General features: G+C 35.8%; 1 protein-coding gene across 1 annotated transcript; it reads right to left on the bottom strand.

Moving 5' to 3' along the window:
• Positions 1 to 2,482: 2,482 nt before the first annotated feature.
• LOC107630085 (protochlorophyllide reductase, chloroplastic) lies at positions 2,483 to 5,125 on the bottom strand. Its single transcript, XM_016333118.3, has 5 exons — positions 4,909 to 5,125; positions 4,725 to 4,823; positions 3,692 to 4,223; positions 3,127 to 3,485; positions 2,483 to 2,857 (listed from the first exon to the last, which is right to left on the bottom strand). The coding sequence occupies exons 1-5, from the start codon at positions 4,960 to 4,962 to the stop codon at positions 2,702 to 2,704; spliced, it is 1,200 nt and encodes a 399-aa protein (XP_016188604.1). The 5' UTR covers positions 4,963 to 5,125; the 3' UTR covers positions 2,483 to 2,701.
• Positions 5,126 to 21,362: the final 16,237 nt, after the last annotated feature.

Raw genomic sequence — 21,362 nt, forward strand, 5'->3', positions numbered from 1 at the left:
TGTCGAAAGTTAAAAATTATTGTGTGGTCAAATTTAATAATTTAATGGAGGCAAATAAATATTATTATTATATACTACTAAATAAAATTTCAAACTGTAGTGGGGGCGCTTGCCCCCACACCTATAGGAGTGGATCCATTGGTGATAATAACCCTATGATATACTATTAGTATTATAAATAATGAACACATTATTTGATATACAGTAAACTTTTTTTTACTAGTAACAAATTTAATTTTTTATCTCTTTAAACTAAATTAATAATTCTATTATGTTTTATTTCATTTAGTATTAGTAGCCTACTCATAGTGTATTTTAGTGTAAAGATATCAAATAGAATTATTAATTTAGTTTAAAGAGATAAAAAATTAAATTTGTTATTAGTCAAAAAAAGTTTACTATATATTAAATAATGTGTTCATTAGTTTTCACTTTATTGTAAAAATTAGCTAGATCATAATACTAATAGTATATCATAGGGTTATTATTATTAATGTATTAATTGAATTTTAATGTTTATTATTTATATATTTAAAAATTATTTATTTGGGTTTATAATAAATGATATTTTTAAATTTGAATAATTTATTAATTAGTTTGTACTTATTTATTAAAAAAAGAATATTAATATAATGAATAAAAAAATAATTAAAAAATATTATTTAAAGAATAATACGGACAAATAAACCCCTAACCAATTTAAATTTAGAAACAACTAGGTCCCTGTCCATTTTTTAACCTGACACGTCAGCAATTTCCGTCAAATTTTTGCCGGAAAACTGGCAGAAGGACCGGGTTGGCAGACGGAGTATAGGGTCAGAGACCGTAATGGAACGTGTTTTTGGTTAAGGATTTTGGGAAATGGACAGGGACCGGATTGGTACTTTACTCCTTTTTTTTTCACAGAAAAAATCTCCTTCTTGTCATTGCATAACTTAAAGTTTAAACAAAGGATAATTTGTACCTACAATTTGAAAAGAGAAATCACCCTCATGTCAAACTAGTTAGCTATATTTATTATGTATGGGTTTAACCTAATTAACGACAAATAGATTATTTTGCTACGCATGAATAAAATTAATTTAATAGAGGTTTTTTGACTTTTTTTTTTCTCGAAAAAACACTATTGTATTGCTCTAGAAATTTGTTCTTTGAACTTATATTTTGGAGGCAATATCAAATTCTCGTTACTTCTCTGTCCAAATGTCACAATTTAGTTTAAGAGTATATTAATAATTTCATTAATTTTCGTTTCCAGTTGTAGTGAGCTTTCTTGCGGATCTTGGTGGCTTGTATTGCATTACTTTTCAATCATTTATCTTCTTGAATTTTAGTTCTATTTATTTGTTTTTCAACACAATTAATTCATAATTTTTTTTATGCTTATATTCTGTCGGTCCGACCCAACTAGCACAATGTTCCGACCCGAGCGGCCGACTCGACGGGCATGTCGAGTCCGAATCCGGAGGCAGACCCGACACCTTCCCCCTTCCAGCAAGACACATGACAGTTGGGGGTAAAGAAGCTTTTTGGAAGGCTGATCTGCTCCTGTGAGATCCACCTTAGATACAGAGTACGTCACAGTTCCCTCACTTTATTGCCATTTATACAGATTCTGACTTGAGTATCGGAATTCGACTTGAGCATCGGAGTCCTTTTTGTAGGTGGCTCCCCCTTTACACCACAACAACTCAGGAGGTCGCAAAGCGCCAACCCTCCACCCTTCGACGCTAACTCAAGAGGTCCGCTCACTCACCAACAACCGACAATCCAAACATATTCTAAAGTAGTCTTTATTTTTGTTTAAATTTCAATGTGGATATGGGATAAAGAAACTCAAAAATGAAGATAGCATTACGTGGACAATTAAAAATCGGCCTAAAACATACAAGAATATGGGACACGGTAAATTTCTTGCTAAATCACCAAAGTTTTTCTTCAAAGTTGATTTTGTTTGATTTTGAAGTTGAGGAAAGGATGATCAACTCAAAGACTCTTTCGATCTTTGGGACAACTCATTTTTAAGTATGTGTATTGTCTCAAAAGGCATTTTCAGATGCTTCAAATATCTCTAGAAATGTATTTGTCCCTAACTTTTCTTTACATCTCCACATAAGCATCATAATGAACACATTAGCAGTCTCCCTTCCAAATCAGCAAACTCCATTAGGTTTTTCACCCCAAGTCTACGGAAGAATATAAATGTTATGTATTCCAAAAAATTCAGAGTTAAATGTATATTTTAATCCTAAGTAATTTAAATGTTTGCAAACAAAAAACTCAAGACCTATTTGTCTTTTATTCTAAAAAAAAAAAGACAAGTGTTAAAGTTATCAATTAAAATTAAAATTTTAAATTTAATTTTTAAATATTTATTAAAATAAAAAATTGAAAAATTTATAATAATGGTGATTTTAATACATACCCTTAACTAAAACCTTATAATAAAGCTTTAGTAGTTAGAAGATTGCAATAACACTGATTACAATAATGATGATTCACTGTTATTTCATTTCTCATTAATTTCATACATATGTGCACTTTGCCGCAAAGTCATCCGAGCAAAAGGAGTTAGCAGATACGGAAACATGTAATGAACTCATCAGAAAAGGGGAATTTCACTCTTCTTAGATGTTATTTTATCCAACTTCATGGCAAATGGCACCAAATGAATCAACTTGGAAGCTCGCTGCCATTAACTTCAGGCTAAACCAACAAGCTTCTCACTGATCTCCCATACCTTGCGAGCCTTATCCGCGTCGCTAGCCTCCTGCGACAACTGGTTTTCAAATGAAGCAGAATCCTTGTTCCAGCTCCAGTATACACCTGACTTCGTTAGGCTTGGATCGCTCACAACCTATACAGTAACAGTGGCATTCAATTATATGATATTATATTATAATAATCTCCATGTATTTTTTTTTATAGTATCTCCAAATCCGGTAATCTAAAAACTAATTTGTCATAGATAAAAATTCTATTCAACTTTTTAAATTTATTTTTATAAATACAAAATAAATATAATAAAAATTTAAATTTTTATATTTTTAATAAAAATTTTCAACTTATAATTTTAACATGTGTCTTTAAGATACAAGTAAATAGCAAAATCTTAATTATTATTACCTGTGCAAGTCTCTTTCCTGCCTCATCTTCTGAGACAAACCCTTTGGTAATGAACTTTTGGAATGGAGGGAAGAGAAGCCTGAAGAGGGGAATGTGCTCTCTAAACAAGCCAGTTGTGGCAATGCAACCAGGGTAAAGGGAAGCGAATGTGATTCCAGTTTCCTCATGGTATCTTCGGTGGAATTCTTGCATGGTGAGCATGTTGCAGACTTTGCTGTCCTTATACGCCTTTGCACCATCAAAATCTCCGCCATCTATCATGGATGAAGTGTTCAGCCCATTCAAGCCTCCAGCCAGTCCCCTCATGTCCCCCAGGTTTGCCTTCGGAGGCACGTTTCCCGCCAATGTGTTCGTGTTTCCTGTTCAATCATATGCAAAATTAGGGTACTAAAATTATTGAACAGGACAAAAGATATTTTTGACAAAAAATAAAAATACTTTTGAATGTATGACTAAAATAAGACGAAAGTAAAATGTTTGAGATAAAACTAGGACTTAAACATTATGAACAAAATTAGGACTTAATTCATATGTTACGGACCAAAACATATTTTTATCAACAAACCTGTAATTGAGCCAACAATGATCATGCGCTTGGATGGATAGTCAGATTTGTTCAAGTCGTCGAGCAATAGTCGCGAAAGGAGGAAATGTCCGAGATGGTTAGTCCCTACGCTGAGTTCAAATCCTTCGGCTGTGTAAGTAGGTTCCTTAGCAGTTGGCAAGTAAACTGCAGCATTACAGACCAGCACATCTAACGGCCTCTCAGAACGCCTGAAGTTATCGACGAACTGACGGATGCTGTCAAGAGATGCAAGATCCAAATGCATGATGGAGTAGTTCTCTTTGGCAATGCCGGCAGATTTCGCGGCTCTTTCGGCTTTTAGGAAGTCCCTGCAGGCCATTACGACATGCCATTTTCCTGTCTCGGCCAATGCCTTAGCAGTCGCAAGGCCGAGTCCGGACGAAGCTCCTGTGATCACAACACTGCCCTTCCTCAATGTTTTCTTGCCACCTGGTGCAGCCGCCTTCACGGCCGGCGCCTCGGTAGCCACTGTCTGAGCTCTCACTGCTCCAAACTTTTTGTGAAATTCCCTCTGATGTAGAAAGCAGAACAGTAAATTAATTAATTGGCCAAGAATACGGACAGGGATTCAGGGAAATACAAAAATATTGTGGTAAAATTATAGCTTACTATAATCCTTAATGATGAACATTGAACAACAAGATTAATCAGAAACCAATGGGTTCTCAACTTTTGAATCTCTTGAAGATAAATTAGATTATGGCATTGTAGTGAAGATATTATCGATATCCTCTCTTAAATAATTCTAGTTAAATATCTCAATTCTCAATATACTTCCTCCGGAACCAATTAAATAATTGTTCATTGCGTTAAAAAATCAACATACTTAGACATAAATTAAGTATATACGTACACTTATACGGGTTTTTAATGTAGTACTTTGTTCAAACAAGAGTTATTTAGAATTAGAGCTAGAGAAAGTAACTAATATCTTTGGAAACTGAAAAAAATTCAATGGCATAATATTAGAAAAAATAACACAAAAAAGCTTATGATGAGAGTACGAGACTACCTTAGACCTCAATGCAGAGGAGGTTAAGTCACTTTTGACAGTGTCTGAAAATGAAAGACCAAACAATGTGGTGTCTCTAAGTGATGCGCTAGACTTTCCCTGCAAACGCAAAGAACATCATTTTCCGAACTGAAAAATTGGGAAAATTATATAAGATGATCTGCACTGAGAAATTGAAGCAAACCTCTTTAGTAATGGAGAAACAAGCGGGAACCAAGGAAGCAGCCTGAAGAGCCATTTGGAACTTGTAATTTGTTCTGCGAAGACCCAAGAGTATTACAATTATAATTTGGTTATAGTGAGAAATATGAATATCTTGTCACGTGAATTTATAATGCAAAGTGCCTCTTTGGATATGAAAAGGATAAGATAATTTTCAGCATGTGCACTTGCCATGTCACTTGAAACCAACCAATGAGGTTTTGTGTTTTAGATTTCTTGTGATATTTTCATTAACTTTATGCTCTGTGATTTAGATTTCTTATGATATTTTAATTGATCAATGAGACTTGAGGTGTGAACTATGATGTACAGATATTATATTAATATTAAATATAAATTAATTTTAATTAATTTTAATTTCTTATTTTAATTATATAAAATATTTAAAATATTTTTATTTTAATAAATAATAATATATATTATTATTAAATTTATTTTAGAGAAAATTTTATTCTCCTATCTTCTCCTAAGAGAAACTAAAATGACATTTTCTTCTTTGTCTGTTTGTAAAATGGTGAATGCTATGGTGCCTATTACTTTGTACCTAAGTTACTAAAGAAGGTAAGTAAATAATATTTAATAAATTTTACATGATTTACATTTTACTTTAAACATTTTATTTTTTACTTTAAGAGGGAAGTTAGGCAATTTAGGCACCATAACAAAGGCACCATAGAACTCACCTTGTAAAATATACATTCTCTTTTTTTATAATTTTTAAAAAACCTCCTCTTTAATCTATTTTAATTTTTTTATGTTAACTAATGTTAACTTCATCAATTTTTTTTTTAAAAAATAAATTATTTTCTACAAAAATACCCTTTAGCAAAAATTTTATTTTTTTGTCATTAAATTTTGTTTACTAAAATACTCTTTATTTTTTATTAATTAAATTATATTTTTACCAAAATATTTTTTAAAAAATTTGTTTTTTCTTGAGAGATGTTAAAATGACACTCCTCTCTCTTTTATTTGTAAAATTTATATCCCCTCCCTTATAATTTAAAAAAAAAACCTCCTCTTTAAGCCATTTTAAATTTTTTATGTTAACTTTATCTATTTTTTAAGAAAGAATAAATTATTTTTTACAAAAATATCCTTTAGCAAAAATTTTTATTTTTTATCATTAAATTTTGCTTATTAAAATACTCTTTAATAAATTATATTTTATTAATTAAATTATATTTTTATCAAAATATTTTTTAAAAAATTTAATAAATAAATTATTTTTTCTAAAATATCCTTCAATAATTTTTTAATTATTAAATTGTGATTTTACTAAAATTTTTGTTAATAATTATTTTTAAACATGCTAATATGTAATGGTATTTAGATGTATCTAAAATTTATTTTTTATTTTTTATTAAGACACAATGGAACACGATAAATATGTGTGTCAGATGAAGATCATATGTATCAAACGAATATCAATAAATATTATATCTAAAGAATAAATTACCATTTGTACTCATACAAGATACAGACGCTGACAAATGTACTCATATAAAAATAAAACGACAATTGTAACCACGGCAGATAGCCTCCGTGTGCTAAGAGTACCCAGACGTTAGTTACGTAATTGGTCCGTTAAGGTACTTTTGACACACAAAAGTCATTTTTTGTAGTTATAATTATCATTTTATTCTTATATAAGTACATTTATCAGTCTCTATATTTTTTATGGATATAAATAGTAATTTATTCTATATCTAAAATATGACAATTAAGCAAAGTATTTGTGTTCTTTATAGGATGTGAATATCAACGTTCGAAAAGGATTGGGGAATGGGCTTACATTTTCGATTGAGAGTTCAAGGTGAAAAAGAGAGAGAAAGAAAAAAAAAAAAAAAAGACAAGCCTTCTTTTTCAATTTATAAGAAGGATGTTGTAGCTTGTAATTTTGTATTACATGTTCTGAAATTTCGGAGAACCATGTGCCTCTGTCTCTTTCAAGCAACTGTTAATTTGCTAGTTAAATCCGTTAAACTTGGCTCAACCAAGGTACTAGATTATTGAGTCACTGAACCAAATGAACCAAATTTAATTAATTAACACAAGTGTCTAACAAAATAAAATAAAAAAACACGTAGTGTGACTCAATTTTGAACATGCATACAATACAGATTATTAATATAAAACCATAATTTAGGTATAAGAGGTGATATAAATTAATGGATTTTCCTTAATTTTATTTTTTACTGTTTTATTATTTTTTCTTTATTCCTCTCAAAATAATTTTTGACAATCAATATGTGACGATAAAATTACTTATTTTATGAATATTTGTTTAAAAAAATACATCAAATAAAAAGACAATCATAATGTTTCATTTAAATTTTACTTTTTAGATTTTAACAAGAGGTATTGACCAAATTTATATTATTGATCTCAATTTTAAGAGTAAATGATTTTTTTTGTTGGTTGTTTTTAGAATTTAGAGATCATTATTCAATAACAGTGTAAAAAAAACAATTATAAAAAGTAAGAAGTAAGAAAAAATAAGTATAAAAAATAAAAAACTAAAAATTATAAAATTTATATTAAAATGTGTAAAAATTGACAAGAATTTGAATTAAAATAAAAGAATTTAAATAACAGAAAAAATAGAATTAAAATGACTAAAAAAATAGAGTCTTCCAATACTTACATGGAATTGTGACTTATGTTTCCATACGCTAGTGTAACTAGGAGTTTTTAGAATGAGTGTGTGAATGAATAGAAGGGAATTTTTGTTTTTGATATTGGAGTGGTAATGGTATTTTTTTGAAATGTGAATTGTTCGGGTGTTATTCTCAAATATGAAATCGTTTAATTAGAGAAGTAGAAATCAAACCGTCCAATTTGTTAGAGGTACAGAAATCGGACCGTCCGATTTGTAAAAGGTACAGAAATTGGACCATCTGATTTGTGTTAAACAAATTAAAAAGTTGAGATACAGAAATCGGATTCTCCAATTTATGTACTTTCTACAATTTTAAAAACACCAAAAATGACAGTGTTATGGTATATCACTCATTTTACTTCCATATAAAAAAAGAGCCAATGAAAGCTTCTCTAGTTTATTGAAACTAATCCTATTCACATGAAAAAAAATCTAAGATAATTGATATAACTTTAGACTTCAAGTAAATTTACATTTCAAGTAATCTTGGATCTCAAATAAATTTAGATTTCAAGTAATCTTAAAATTCAAGTAAAATTGGACACCAAATATAAAATAATTTATCAAATCTAACTCATTCTTATTTTCTCCGTAGTATGCTTCATATATATGTAATATTTTACTTTAACTATTGAATTCTTTTAGACATATGCCGTTTATGCCAAATTTTTGTCACAACACATAAATTTACAATTGTGTTATTATACATTAACATATTAAAATATATCAAGCGATTTATCAAACATTATATCTTTTATGTAAACAAATATGCATAACACGTATTATTATTATTATTTCAAAAGTAAAATGTTTTATACTTTATAGAATTTTAAAATGATAACTATTACAATTTATGCATTAATCTTTTAAATTTCGAAGTCACGTCAATTTTATAAAATTTCTTTTGCAATCTGCCTTCCTAAATTTAATTCCAAACTAGTGCAAGTATTCATATTTTAAGGTATCGTAACTACTCATAGTCACTCTTATCACTTAAAGACCATTACACTACAAAAAAAACGTCGAATACTGTCAGATTTAACGTCGGACGTTAGCGGCAAAATTATCATCGAATTTACCGGCGGTAATGTCGCCAAATTCATAAGGTTTTGGGATCCGACGGTAACTCCGCCGGTAATATTTAGAGGGAAACAAAAAATAAAATGGCGCGTTCTTTACCGTCGGATATATCGGCGGATTTGTCCGACGGTAACTCCAATTAGTGAAACGATGCGTTTTGGTGACTGTCAGACACATCCGACGGTAACTGGAACGTAAATTCAAAACGTGAACCCTCTTTCCCTTCATTCAGATTCATTCCCTCTCTCACAAAACCACCATCTTCTTCCCACTCCCTTGCCCTCCTCAAAACCACCATCTGCCGCTGCCGACACTGCCACCATTGCAGCCCCCTCCGTCGCTGTCAACCCACCCACCCCTGAGACCCTTTCGTTCTTCTTCTTCTCCCTCTTCTCTCCTTGCCACTTTACCTTTAACCTTTTCCGTTCTCCGAACCGCAACCACCGTGCCGCACCACAGAGCCACCACCGCCACTCCCTAGGTTCGCTTCTCTAGTGTCTGCTCGTCACCGCCACCACCACCGCCACTGTCCAGCTTCTCCTTTTCGAAACGATTCTGCCTTTGCAATAATAGGTAAAAAATTCAAATGCGAATATTAAAAATAGAAGCTTGTATGCTTAATGCTGATGCATGTTGAAATTCGATTAGATTATACTTTATTTTGTTAATTGAAATTTATATATTGAATTAATTGAAATCTCTATATTGAGTTAACATTTTTTTTCATTTACACTTATTAAGATTTTATTTTAATTTTAAATCATTTTTCTGGTGATTTCCATAAAAAACTTTATGATTTTAGATATTTTATTTTAGTTGTAAAGGTTATTTTTAATGAAATGTTAGATATTCTTCTAGTATGTAATTTAAGATGTGCATTTAAATATTAATATAAGCTAGAAAAAAGTTTCTCTAGTTGAACTGTTTTTAAAAAACTATATATGCATAACTATTAAAATATTAATGACATATTTAATTATATTGTTTGTTCTGCCAATGAAAACGAATTAAGTAATTATGTTAAATATTTTTGTTATAGGATAACACATCATCAAATATATGTAAAGAATAAACATTTTTTCTATGGAGACTACACTTTTATACGTGTTTGAAGATGACTAAATTTGAGTTTATGAATATGCTGAAGTTTTGTTGATTGTTGATTTGGTTTTTCTTATTTTGATTTTGATTTGAACTTTGAACTTTAACTTTGAAAAGTATTTCGATTATTGAACTGAATTGTTGAATATTGTTGCCGAAGTTGTTTAACATTATTTGAAAGATGTTCATTGACTGTGTTACGGTTGGTTTTGATACATGCAGACATGACGACAAGAAGAGGTGCTCCCAATCAGGCTGCCGGTCATGGTAGCAGTCGTGGTCGGGGTAGAGGGAGAGTTTTCTCTGGTACCCTGGGACTTCTGGATCCTCTCCCTCTACTCCGACCACTCCGGTCACGCCACAGGTTGCGGGTTTAGCAGACCAGCCATTTATCATGGTCCCTAATCCCAACTATGTGCTACCGTCCACAGTGACGATGCCACCTCCTACTGCTCAGCAGCCTGCATCCACGGTGATGCCAAGTCCAGCGACGGATGACACGCCCTCAGAGTTCAACCACGGCAGTGAGGCAGCAGCTGATGCCCCTCCACCACCTACCATCGTACAGTTGCGCATTTGGCCTGAAGGCAACATGGGGTAAGTATCACGTTCAATTCTCATATATTTTCTATTTATTATTTTCTAGTTTTATTAATTATGATTCCTGTTGTTGCTGAGATTCCCTGAAAAATTGATTCCTGTTTAGTGGATTTAGCTTGATTTGGAATGTTGCTGGTTATTGTTTTCTAGTTTTGTTGATTATGATTCTTGTTGTTGCTATTGAGATTTTCTGAAAAATTGATTCCTATTTAATGGATTTAGGTTGATTTGGAATGCTGCTGGTTATTGTTTTCTAGTTTTATTGATTTTGATTCCTGTTGTTGCTGAGATTTTCTAAAAAATTAATTCTTGTTTAGTGGATTTAGGTTGATTTGGAATGCTGCTGGTTATTGTTTTCTAGTTTTGTTGATTAATTCTTGTTGTTGATGAGATTTCCTAAAAAATTGATTCTTATTTAGTGGATTTAGGTTGATTTGGAATGTTGCTGGTTATTGTTTTCTTATTTTATTGATTATGATTCCTGTAGTTGTTGAGATTTCTTGAAAAACTGATTCTTGTTTACTGAATTTAGGTTGATTTGGGATGTTGTTAGTTATTGTTTTCTAGTTTTATTGATCATGATTCCTGTTATTACTAAGATTTCCTAAAAAAGTGATTCATGTTTAGTGGAGTTAGGTTGATTATTGTTTCTGGGTTGTTGTTAGGTTTTTGTCAAACCTAAACGTATGTACTCAGGAGATGACAAATGTTATCAAACTAATGTACAACATGCCCTGGCCCAACTACAAGAAGATCCCCGTTGAGACCAGTCAGCACTGATTTGAGAAATGGGTGGTAATTATTGTCATTGTTTCTGTTTTAATTCTTTTTTGCTAGTTTATATCATCTATCTTGTTTAACTAAATTTAAAGCTTCTTTATTGCAGCTGCAATTCATTTGGAATGCTGAGTACGACCTGGCCATCCGAAAGATATTCGACGATAGGATGGTTGGCTGCTCCAACAGATGTTGGATGATGTTTTCCACGGCCGGGACCAGCGGACACGCTGGCTCCGACCAGAGGTAAAGAAGGGCATGTTCACTCACTGGGAGACCGATGCGGGGTTTAGGCATCAGCGTCTCACCAACCAAGCTAATAGAGCACCGGAGAGGTCGTCAAAGTACACCTGCGGCTCGGCGACCGTCATGAAGACTAAGGCCAGGATGGTATGTAGTTCTTTTAATATTGTTAATAACTTCATTATATTATCTATTTTGCATATCATTACTAGGCATTTTAATAATTTTGTATTTCAATGCAACTTGCATAGTCGAAGTCGTTGGACCGCGAGGCCACATTGGCAGAGACCTTCAAGTACACCTACATGCTGAAGGAGAACAAAGCAAGATTTCTTGATCAGTGGTCTCAAGATCATTGTGTGAGTAAACATACATCTGATTATCTTCTACTATGAACTTATTAGATATTAATTGTATATCTGTCTTAGTTTATTAATCGCACAATAACTTGTGTTAATTGCACAGGAGTCCAACACACAGAGACTAGAGGCCGCGACTCAACAGTCTCAGCAAAGGTGGGAAGACGCCACCGATGGATCTGCGACCTCAGTTGTCAACCCCGATGCGGTTTGGCGCGAGACCGCCTCAGTCGCATACAAGAACCGTGTATACCAGAACCTCTGTACCTCGACGTTGAGGCCACCGTCAGGCTCTGCCACCAATCGAGCTGTCCAACCTAAGGAAGGTGTGAATTTGAGGCTCCAGGTGCAAGAGCTCCAGTAGCGCAGCCTTCCCCAGTAGGCTCAGGAGCTTAACGATTATTGGAAGAGGTATCAGGAGATCCTCACCCGCATGACATCTACGAATGAGCTCAGGCTAGAGTTTAGGGAGTCGCTGGAGCGGATGCAGCGTATGGAGGCTCAGATGGAAGTATACTAGGCCTAGATGCACGCCGCTGGTATCGAGCCTGCTGGTGGCAAATGGACATCGTCACCATCGACTCAGAGCCACGAGACTGACGACGACGATGACAACTACCTAGATCTGTAGATATTAGGTTTTTGTTTTATTATTTCATACATTTATTTGGTATACTTGACTTTTATTTAATTTGCACATTGTATTATTTATTTATTTATTTCAAATAAAAATTCTTCATTACTACTTATGAATTGACCACTACTTATGTGAAAAAAAATTAAATTTAAAATTAAAATTGACCAATTATTTCAAATTCCACAAAAAAATAAAATAAAATGGCATTACCGTCAGAATTATCGTAAGAATAATCCGACGGTAACATGGCGCGCAAAAACATGCTTTGGCACCAACATTACCGTCGGATGAAATAAATCCCATAGTAATTACCATCAGATGAAATAAATCCGATAGTAAATATTTACCGGCAAGGTTTATACCGTCAGATTATTTCCAATAGTAAATTGATTACCATAAGATATATTTTTTGAATCCGACGGTACTCAACGTTTTTCTTGTAGTGTTAGTCGGAAGACCAAAAATTACAGCCACATCTTCCAGTGTGACAGCAAACTCACCAATCGAAAGGTGAAATATATGCGTATTAGGATGTCATCTCTCAATCAATGCGTTAACCATTGTCGACTGACACTGAAGTACTCCAATCTGAAAAACGTGATAAAAATAGTCTCCCATAAATACCCCTCGACAATCGGATTGTACGGATCCCGGCGACAATAAGTGGTTACACATCAACATCCATGAACCCTACGAAACGTAGCTAAATATCACATCAAACAAAGATATCCATAAAAACTTAATTATAATAAATATATTGATTATATATACTATATGTCTAACCATAATTAATTCATTAATTAATTAAATTTAAATATATCTCATTTTTATTAACACATAACTAATATAATATAATAATTATAATAATAATAATTATATCTTTAACTACTCAAAATATACTAAATCTATCTTACAAAAATCTCACCATTATATTTAACTTCTAACAATAATTAATAAAACTTAAATATATCTAAAATATAATTCATAAATACGTTAAAAATATATTTGCTAATATCTATACCTATGTATTTATAGTAACAATAATTAATAACTTAAAATAACTAACTAATTATATAACCAAAAATTTTAAAAAGTATCTAAATTACTCTAATATCACTATAATAATATTTAGCACTAAATTTATTAATGATAATAAATATTTTATTAAATTAATACAAAATTTAGTGTTAACAATTAATTAACTAAATAATTTACACTAAATTCAATAATTCGTTAACTTGTAGTTTAACATACGGCTAATAATGTTTATTAATTACTTAACTAATGTTATTATCATGATAACAATAATTATTATATCCAAAAATTTAAAAACATAATTACAATAAAATAAATATATTAATTAAATATTTATCAATAATTAATTAATTATTAAAATTAAAATATCTAATTTTCACCACACATAACTAATATATTTATAATAACAATTAACTCATTAATTATTTAAAAATATTCAACATTTATTTCACAAAAATTTCACAATTAGCTTCTAACTTTTAATAAAGTTTAAATATATTTAAAATATAATTCTAATAATTATTACTAAATTCACTCAAAAATGTATTTCTTGCCTCAGAAATATTTATTAACTAAATAAAAAAATACATCTCTAATAATTCTACATATCACATTGTTAACAATATTAACTATCATTTAGTTATTATAAACAACATATATATAATAGAGTTGGGAGAAGCTGCATATGTGCGACACATAGAAAAAAAATATAAATCGGACAGTCTGATTTGTGTATCCTAATTAAACCATTCGATTATTGACCGATCAAATCGAATGGTCTGATTTTTTCATTTCTGTTATTACAACGGCGTAAAACACTCTACTCCCCAATAATGTTATATTATACCATTCTGATTTCTGATTAAAAAAAAGTGTTAATTATTTTCCATTTATTTTAATCATCACATGCAGAGATAATGGCGGAGTGCATCTGGTTTTGTATGCCACAAAAAAGTGCCTTTAAAACTTAAAGGTAAATTCTATCGCACCGCTATAAGACCGGCTATACTTTATGGTACGGAGTGTTTGGCGGCTAAAGGGGAGCACGAACATAAGCTAAGTGTGGTAGAGATAAAAATGTAGAGATGGATGAGTGGTCATACGCGATTGGATAAAATAAGGAATGAAGATATAAGGGAGAGAGTTGGAGTAGCACCCATTGTAGAAAAGATGGTTGAATCGCGTCTTAGGTGGTTTGGACATGTGAGAAGAAAACCGATAGAATATCCAGTCAAGAGGGTGGATGAGATGGAAGATGGACAAGGGGTGAAAGGCAGAGGAAGACCTAAGAAGACCATCCATGAGGTGGTCAAACGAGATCTACATGTAAATGGTCACTGTTCATACCCTGGGTCGAGATGACCGAGCCGGGATGTTCAGTAGCAAAGCGACCGACCTCTTTAGGTCAAGCGGACCGACCTCTTTTTAAAGAGCTCGGCCAAATCGACAGGAGAGTCCAGTAAAGGGCCCAAATAGAGGAGCACGACCCAAATTCAAAGGCAATCCGAGCCTCTAGAAATAAAGGCGGTTCCCTTAAAGATAAGCTGACTTCACTCAAGATAAAGATAAGATAAGATAAAAATAACTAACTTATCTTATCAGAAAGGTCGGCCCACACTACTATAAATACACTGGAGCACCCAGGTATAACTCATACTCTGATTCTACTAAAAACCTGCTTAATACCCATGCTAACTTAAGCATTGGAGTCTCTTGTAGGTACCCCCCACTCTCCGGAGGCCAAGGATCAGCAGTGCAGCAAGTCCAACAAGTCGGACGCAACAGCTCCGGCTGCCACCAGCCAGCCGGACACGTCATCTCCGACCAGTACTGAAGATCTCATCCGAGATCGACCTACAGTTTCAGGTAACCCTCGGAACATTGGCGCTGTTGCCGGGGAACTTGGAAGTCATCCCAACACCATGGCGGACGGCCATGACAACGACTACGACTCAGATCTAGAAAATAGAACACCGCACAAGAACGTGGACACTACATTGAAGGATGCTCCGGAATCCAACGGAGAAAAAAACTCATCAAATCCGGGAGCAATAGAAGCACTTCAAGATCGCTTAAAGCAACTTGAGAAAGAAACCCAACAACAATGGGAGATCGGAAAGGATCTGCAAAGAGAGGTTCGGCGACGTCGAGAATTGGAAGAAAAACTACAGCAATTAAAAGCCAATCTCAAATCAAAAGCTCCTCGGACGGCTCCTGAGGAAAATTCACGCAAAGAACAAGATCCATTCACCAGGGAAATCATGAAAACCAAAATTCCAAAAGACTTCAAGCTCCCGGATATGATTTTGTATGATGGCACCACAGATCCCAACCATCATCTCAGCAATTTCTGAAGCAGAATGTACCTTACCGACGCCTCAGATGCCGTTCGCTGTAAAGCTTTTCCAACAACTCTCACGAAGACAGCAATCAGATGGTTCGACAACCTACCTCCAAAGTCCATCTCAAACTTTGACGACCTGGCCAAAAAGTTCCTGGCCAGATTCTCCATCCAAAAAGATAAGGCCAAGCACGCCCCCAGTTTACTAGGGATCAAGCAAGGAGAACGGGAGAGCCTCCGCAACTACATGGAGAGATTCAACAAAACATGCATGGACATTCAAAGCTTACCAACAGAGGCCGCCATCATGGGACTCATCAACGGCCTACGAGAGGGACCTTTTAGCCAATCTATATTAAAGAAGTATCCTACCTCCTTAGACGAAGTGCAGGAGCGAGCAGAAAAATACATCAACATGGAAGAAAACGTTCGGTTGGGAGAAACCTCCAAATCTGGGGTCCCCTACCGAGATAAAGACAAGGAATCCAAAAGGAAAGAAGATCGGCAAGGGGAGAAAATAAAAAAATACCACAATTACACTCCTCTCAAGGTATCCCTAGTTGACGTATACAAAGAAGTCTGCCACACGGAGAAAATACCCCCAGCTCGGCCACTCAAAGGCAAAAGAGGGGGAGAAAATCGGAATGAGTATTGTGAATACCATTGAGTGCGAGGTCACTCCACCAATGAGTGCTTCGATTTAAAGAACATCATAGAAAAGTTGGTGAGGGAAGGAAAACTAGATCGGTTTCTAGCAACCCGAGATGATGATCAAAGAAAGAGACGAATGGACGAAGATATCGGACGAACCGCGCGATCACCTCGTACACCAGAAAGACACGTCCACATGATACATGGCGGATTCGTAGGGGGAGGAATCTCCAAATCATCTCGTAAAAGATATCTCAAAGAAGTATATCATGTCGAAGGAAAGGAGGAAGTACCCGACATCCCTGCAATCACGTTCACTAAAGAGGACGCATCTGGAATCATCTCGGGACACGACGACCCCATGGTCATTACCATCATACTGGCAAACGCCAATCTCCATCGCACACTAATAGATCAAGGAAGCTCCGCCGACATCTTATTCAAAATAGCTTTCGACAAACTCGGTTTAGAAGACAAGGAGCTTAAGGCATACCCGAACAGTCTGTTCGGACTGGGAGATACTCCGGTACAACCATTAGGATACATATCACTACATACAACCTTCGGAAAAGGGAACCAATCCAGGACCCTCAAAATAGACTACATTGTGGTCGATGTAAGTTCAGCCTACAATGCTCTAATAGGTCGGACAACACTCAATCAACTCGGCGCAATAGTCTCGACCCCACATATATGCATGAAATTCCCAACTACAGAAGGGATAACTACAATAAAAGCAGATCAAAAGATGGCGCGCCACTGTTATAACGAAAGTTTAAACCTCAGAGGCAGAGGAGAAGAGTTTCATACAATTGAGCTTGGCGGAGTGCAGCGACGAGAAGAACTCCGTCTGCAGCCAGAAGGCGAGATAGAGAAGGTTCAGATCGGAGACACCTCGGATAAAACAACTAATATCGGAACAATCCTAAGAGGAGACTCAAAAGAATTACTGATACAATTCTTACGCGATAATGTCGACCTATTCGCATGGAAAGCCGCAGACATGCCAGGCATAGACCCCAAGCTAATGTGCCACAAGTTGGCGGTCTATCCAGGATCTCGGCCGGTGCAGCAGAGACGAAGAAAACTTGGACCGGAGCGATCCCAAGCTGTGGAAGAGCAGGTACAGGCACTACTGGAGGCAGGATTCATAAGAGAAGTCAAGTATCCACTATGGTTAGCCAACATCGTCTTGGTGAAAAAATCAAATGGGAAGTGGCGAATGTGTACTGATTACACCGATCTCAACAAAGCCTGCCCAAAAGATCCTTACCCACTCCCAAGTATCGACGCTCTGGTAGATGCTTCCTCCGGATATAGATACCTCTCGTTTATGGACGCATACTCGGGATACAACCAAATCCCCATGTATCCACCAGATCAAGAAAAGACCTCGTTTTTAACACCGAAAGCAAATTACTGCTACATCGTGATGCCCTTCGGTCTCAAGAACGCGGGTGCTACTTATCAAAGGCTGATGAACAAAGTCTTCTCAGACCACATCGGAAAAATTATGGAAGTCTATGTGGACGACATGTTGATAAAGACACAAAGCGAAGACACATTACTTTCCGACCTGACTCAAGTGTTCGACACTATAAGGAAGCACGACATGCGACTCAATCCTGTAAAATGCACCTTTGCGGTAGAAGTAGGCAAATTCCTAGGTTTCATGCTTACACAAAGAGGAATTGAAGCAAACCCGGATAAATGCCAAGCCATAATCAACATGATGAGCCCCACTTGTGTCAAAAAAGTGCAGCAACTCAACGGGAGATTGGCCGCCCTATCCAGATTCTTAGCAGGGGCAGCAATAAGATCTCTCCCCTTCTATGCTACTTTAAGGAAGGGAAAGCAGTTCGAATGGACGACAGAATGTGAACAAGCCTTCCAAGACTTCAAGGAGTTCTTAGGACGGCCGCCTATCTTATCTCGACCACGAGAAGAAGAACCGCTCATATTATATCTCGCAGTAGGAAGCCGGGCAATAGCCTCAGCACTAGTCAGAGAAGACGAAAGTGGGCAACAACCCGTCTACTTCATTAGCAAAGCGCTACAGGGATGTGAGCTGAACTACCAGAAGATAGAAAAGTTTGCCTATGCTCTCATTCTAACATCTCGACGACTTCGCCCGTACTTCCAGGCTCACACCATTAAGGTTCGAACCAACCAGCCCATAAAAAGAATACTGCAGAAAACAGATTTAGCAGGCAGAATTTTACAATGGGCAGTCGAGTTATCAGAATTTGACCTCCAATATGAAGCTCGGACGGCCATTAAATCACAGTATCTGGCCGACTTTATCGCAGAATTCACAGATGCCTTGGAAACCCCACAGAATGGAATCTCTACGTGGACGGTTCTTCAAATAAGACTGGAAGCGGCGCAGGCGTGATAATAGAAAGCAACCAAGGAACCCAAGTTGAGCTCTCCCTCAAGTTCGGGTTCCCGGCCTCAAACAACCAGGTGGAATATGAAGCGTTATTAGCCGGTTTGAAGCTGGCTACAGAGGTTGGAGCCCAAAAACTCAACATTTACAGCGATTCACAAGTAGTCACCTCGCAGATAACAGGGAGCTATCAAGCCAAAGATCCCACCATGAAAAAGTATTTGGATAAAACCAAGGAACAGCTCGGACAACTCGGGGAATATAAGATCTGCCACATACCCCGCGAACAAAACACCCGAGCTGACGCACTTTCAAAACTAGCCAGCACCAAACCAGGGGGCAACAATAGAAGCCTCATCCAGGAAAAGCTACAGAACCCGTCAATCTCGGAAGAGGAAAAAATCCTAGCCATAACAAGTCAGGACCAAGGATGGATGATCCCCATAATTAACTACCTCAAAGCAGAGACGCTCCCCACGGAGGAAAAGGAGGCAAAGAGATTAAAAAGGGAGGCACAGTACTACACTATTATAAACAACATCCTGTACAAAAGAGGGATCTCAATACCGCTACTAAAATGTGTACCGACCAACAACACAAAGGAAGTGTTAGAAGAAGTACACGGCGGCATGTGCGGCAATCATCTCGGAGCACGAGCTCTTGCCAAAAAAGTACTCCGAGCGGGATTTTATTGGCCAACCCTACAGAAAGAAGCTATAGAATTTGTAAAGACATGTCCACCATGTCAGAAACATGCCAACTTCCACATCGCCCCGCCAGAAGAGCTCATCAGTATAACCTCGCCCTGGCCATTTGCAAAATGGGGACTTGATCTTCTCGGACCCTTTCCCCAGGGATCAGGACAAGTAAAATTCCTCATAGTTGGAGTAGACTATTTTACAAAATAGATTGAGGCAGAGCCCCTAGCCAACGCCACCGCTCAAAGAAGCCAGAAATTCCTATACAGGAATATTGTCACGAGGTTCGGGGTTCCATACTCCATCACCACAGACAATGGCACTCAATTCACAGATGCAGGCTTCAGGAGACTAGTAGCCGACTTGAATATAAAGCACCAGTTCACCTCCGTCGAACACCCTCAAGCCAATGGACAGGCCGAAGCTGCCAACAAAGTCATATTGGCTGGGTTGAAATGGAGACTACAAGATGCAAAGGGAGCTTGGGTCGAAGAACTTCCGCAAGTCCTATGGGCATATCGAACAACGCCACACTCCACGACAAATGAATCACCCTTTTGACTAGCATACGGAGTGGAGGCAATGATCCCAGTAGAGATCGAGGAAGGGTCATCCAGAGTAGTCCACTACAATGAAGAGGCCAACTCTCAACTTCAGAAGGAAGAACTCGACCTACTACCTGAAATCCAGGAAAGAGCTCGGATCAGGGAAGAAGCACTAAAACGTCGAATGGCTTCCAGATATAATCAAAAGGTAGTGCCGAGAAGTTTCATGGAGAACGATCTCATCCTAATCCGAAATGATATAGGAACAACTCGACCAGGAGAAAGAAAGTTGGCAGTAAACTGGAAAGGACCCTACCGAGTTGTAAAAGTACTTGGGAAGGGCTACTACAGACTGTCTGAACTCGATGGACGAGAGCTTCCCAGATCATGGCACGCCTGCAACCTAAGAAGGTACTACAGCTAGAAAAGTAAAAGATCTCACTATTGGATGCACTCTTTTTCCCGAAAAGGTTTTTTAATGAGGCACCAAGTTGAGACTCAAACACTATTCGACATAAAGGGATGAAAAATTCCCACATGTATATGTTTGCACTTTCCTTTGAATAAAATATATATTTTAGATATTCTACAAGTATTCAAGACGCATTAATCTGAAGCATTCATCGTTCGATTATAAAGCAACAGATCGGCAGAAAGTGAATAACAATTTCACTGCACGATCACGATAAAGACAATCGTCCGATAAAGGTGAAAACGCGATTCACCCAAAAGACGATCTAAAGATAGCAACCACCTTCTACAAATCGGCAAAGATGAACACAGAATAATGTAAGAAGTTATTGAAAGTGATCCGAAAAAGAACCTGACGAGGTCTTATGGATTGCTAAATAATAACTTAAAGACTGGCCGACGTTAAGAAGTCGAACCAAGTCAACCCAAGTTATAAGTAAACCCTGGAAAGAGGTCTGGCCAACCCTATTAAAGAGGATTACTTTAACTTAGAAGGGCCCGACATGACAAAGTCAGCCCAAAATAAAAATTTATAAAAGTAATTCCTGAAAGAGATCTGACAAAGATCCAAGAAAGAGGATTACAAAAATAACTTAGAAGAGACCGACATAACGAAGTCGGACTCCTACTACTAAAAATTTATAAAAGAAATCCCTGAAAGAGATCTGACAAATATCCAAGAAAGAGGATTACAAAAATAACTTAGAAGAGACCGACATGACAAAGTCGGACTCCTACTACTAAAAAGTTATAAAAGTAATCCCTGAAAGAGATCTGACAAAGATCCAAGAAAGAGGATTACAAAAATAACTTAGAAGAGACCGACA

This window comes from Arachis ipaensis, chromosome B3 (assembly GCF_059453495.1).
Source record: "Arachis ipaensis isolate K30076 ecotype BB chromosome B3, ASM5945349v1, whole genome shotgun sequence".
In the NCBI taxonomy this organism is placed as follows: domain Eukaryota; kingdom Viridiplantae; phylum Streptophyta; class Magnoliopsida; order Fabales; family Fabaceae; genus Arachis; species Arachis ipaensis.

Coding starts and splice junctions, on each gene's coding strand:
- LOC107630085 (XM_016333118.3), bottom strand. CDS start 4,962: ATGGCTCTTCAGGCTGCTTCCTTGGTTCCCGCTTGTTTCTCCATTACT. Junction 4,224..4,724: donor CCTCTGCATTGAGGTCTAAG/GTAGTCTCGTAC, acceptor TTTCTACATCAG/AGGGAATTTCACAAAAAGTT. Junction 2,858..3,126: donor CAGGAAAGAGACTTGCACAG/GTAATAATAATT, acceptor GTTACTGTATAG/GTTGTGAGCGATCCAAGCCT.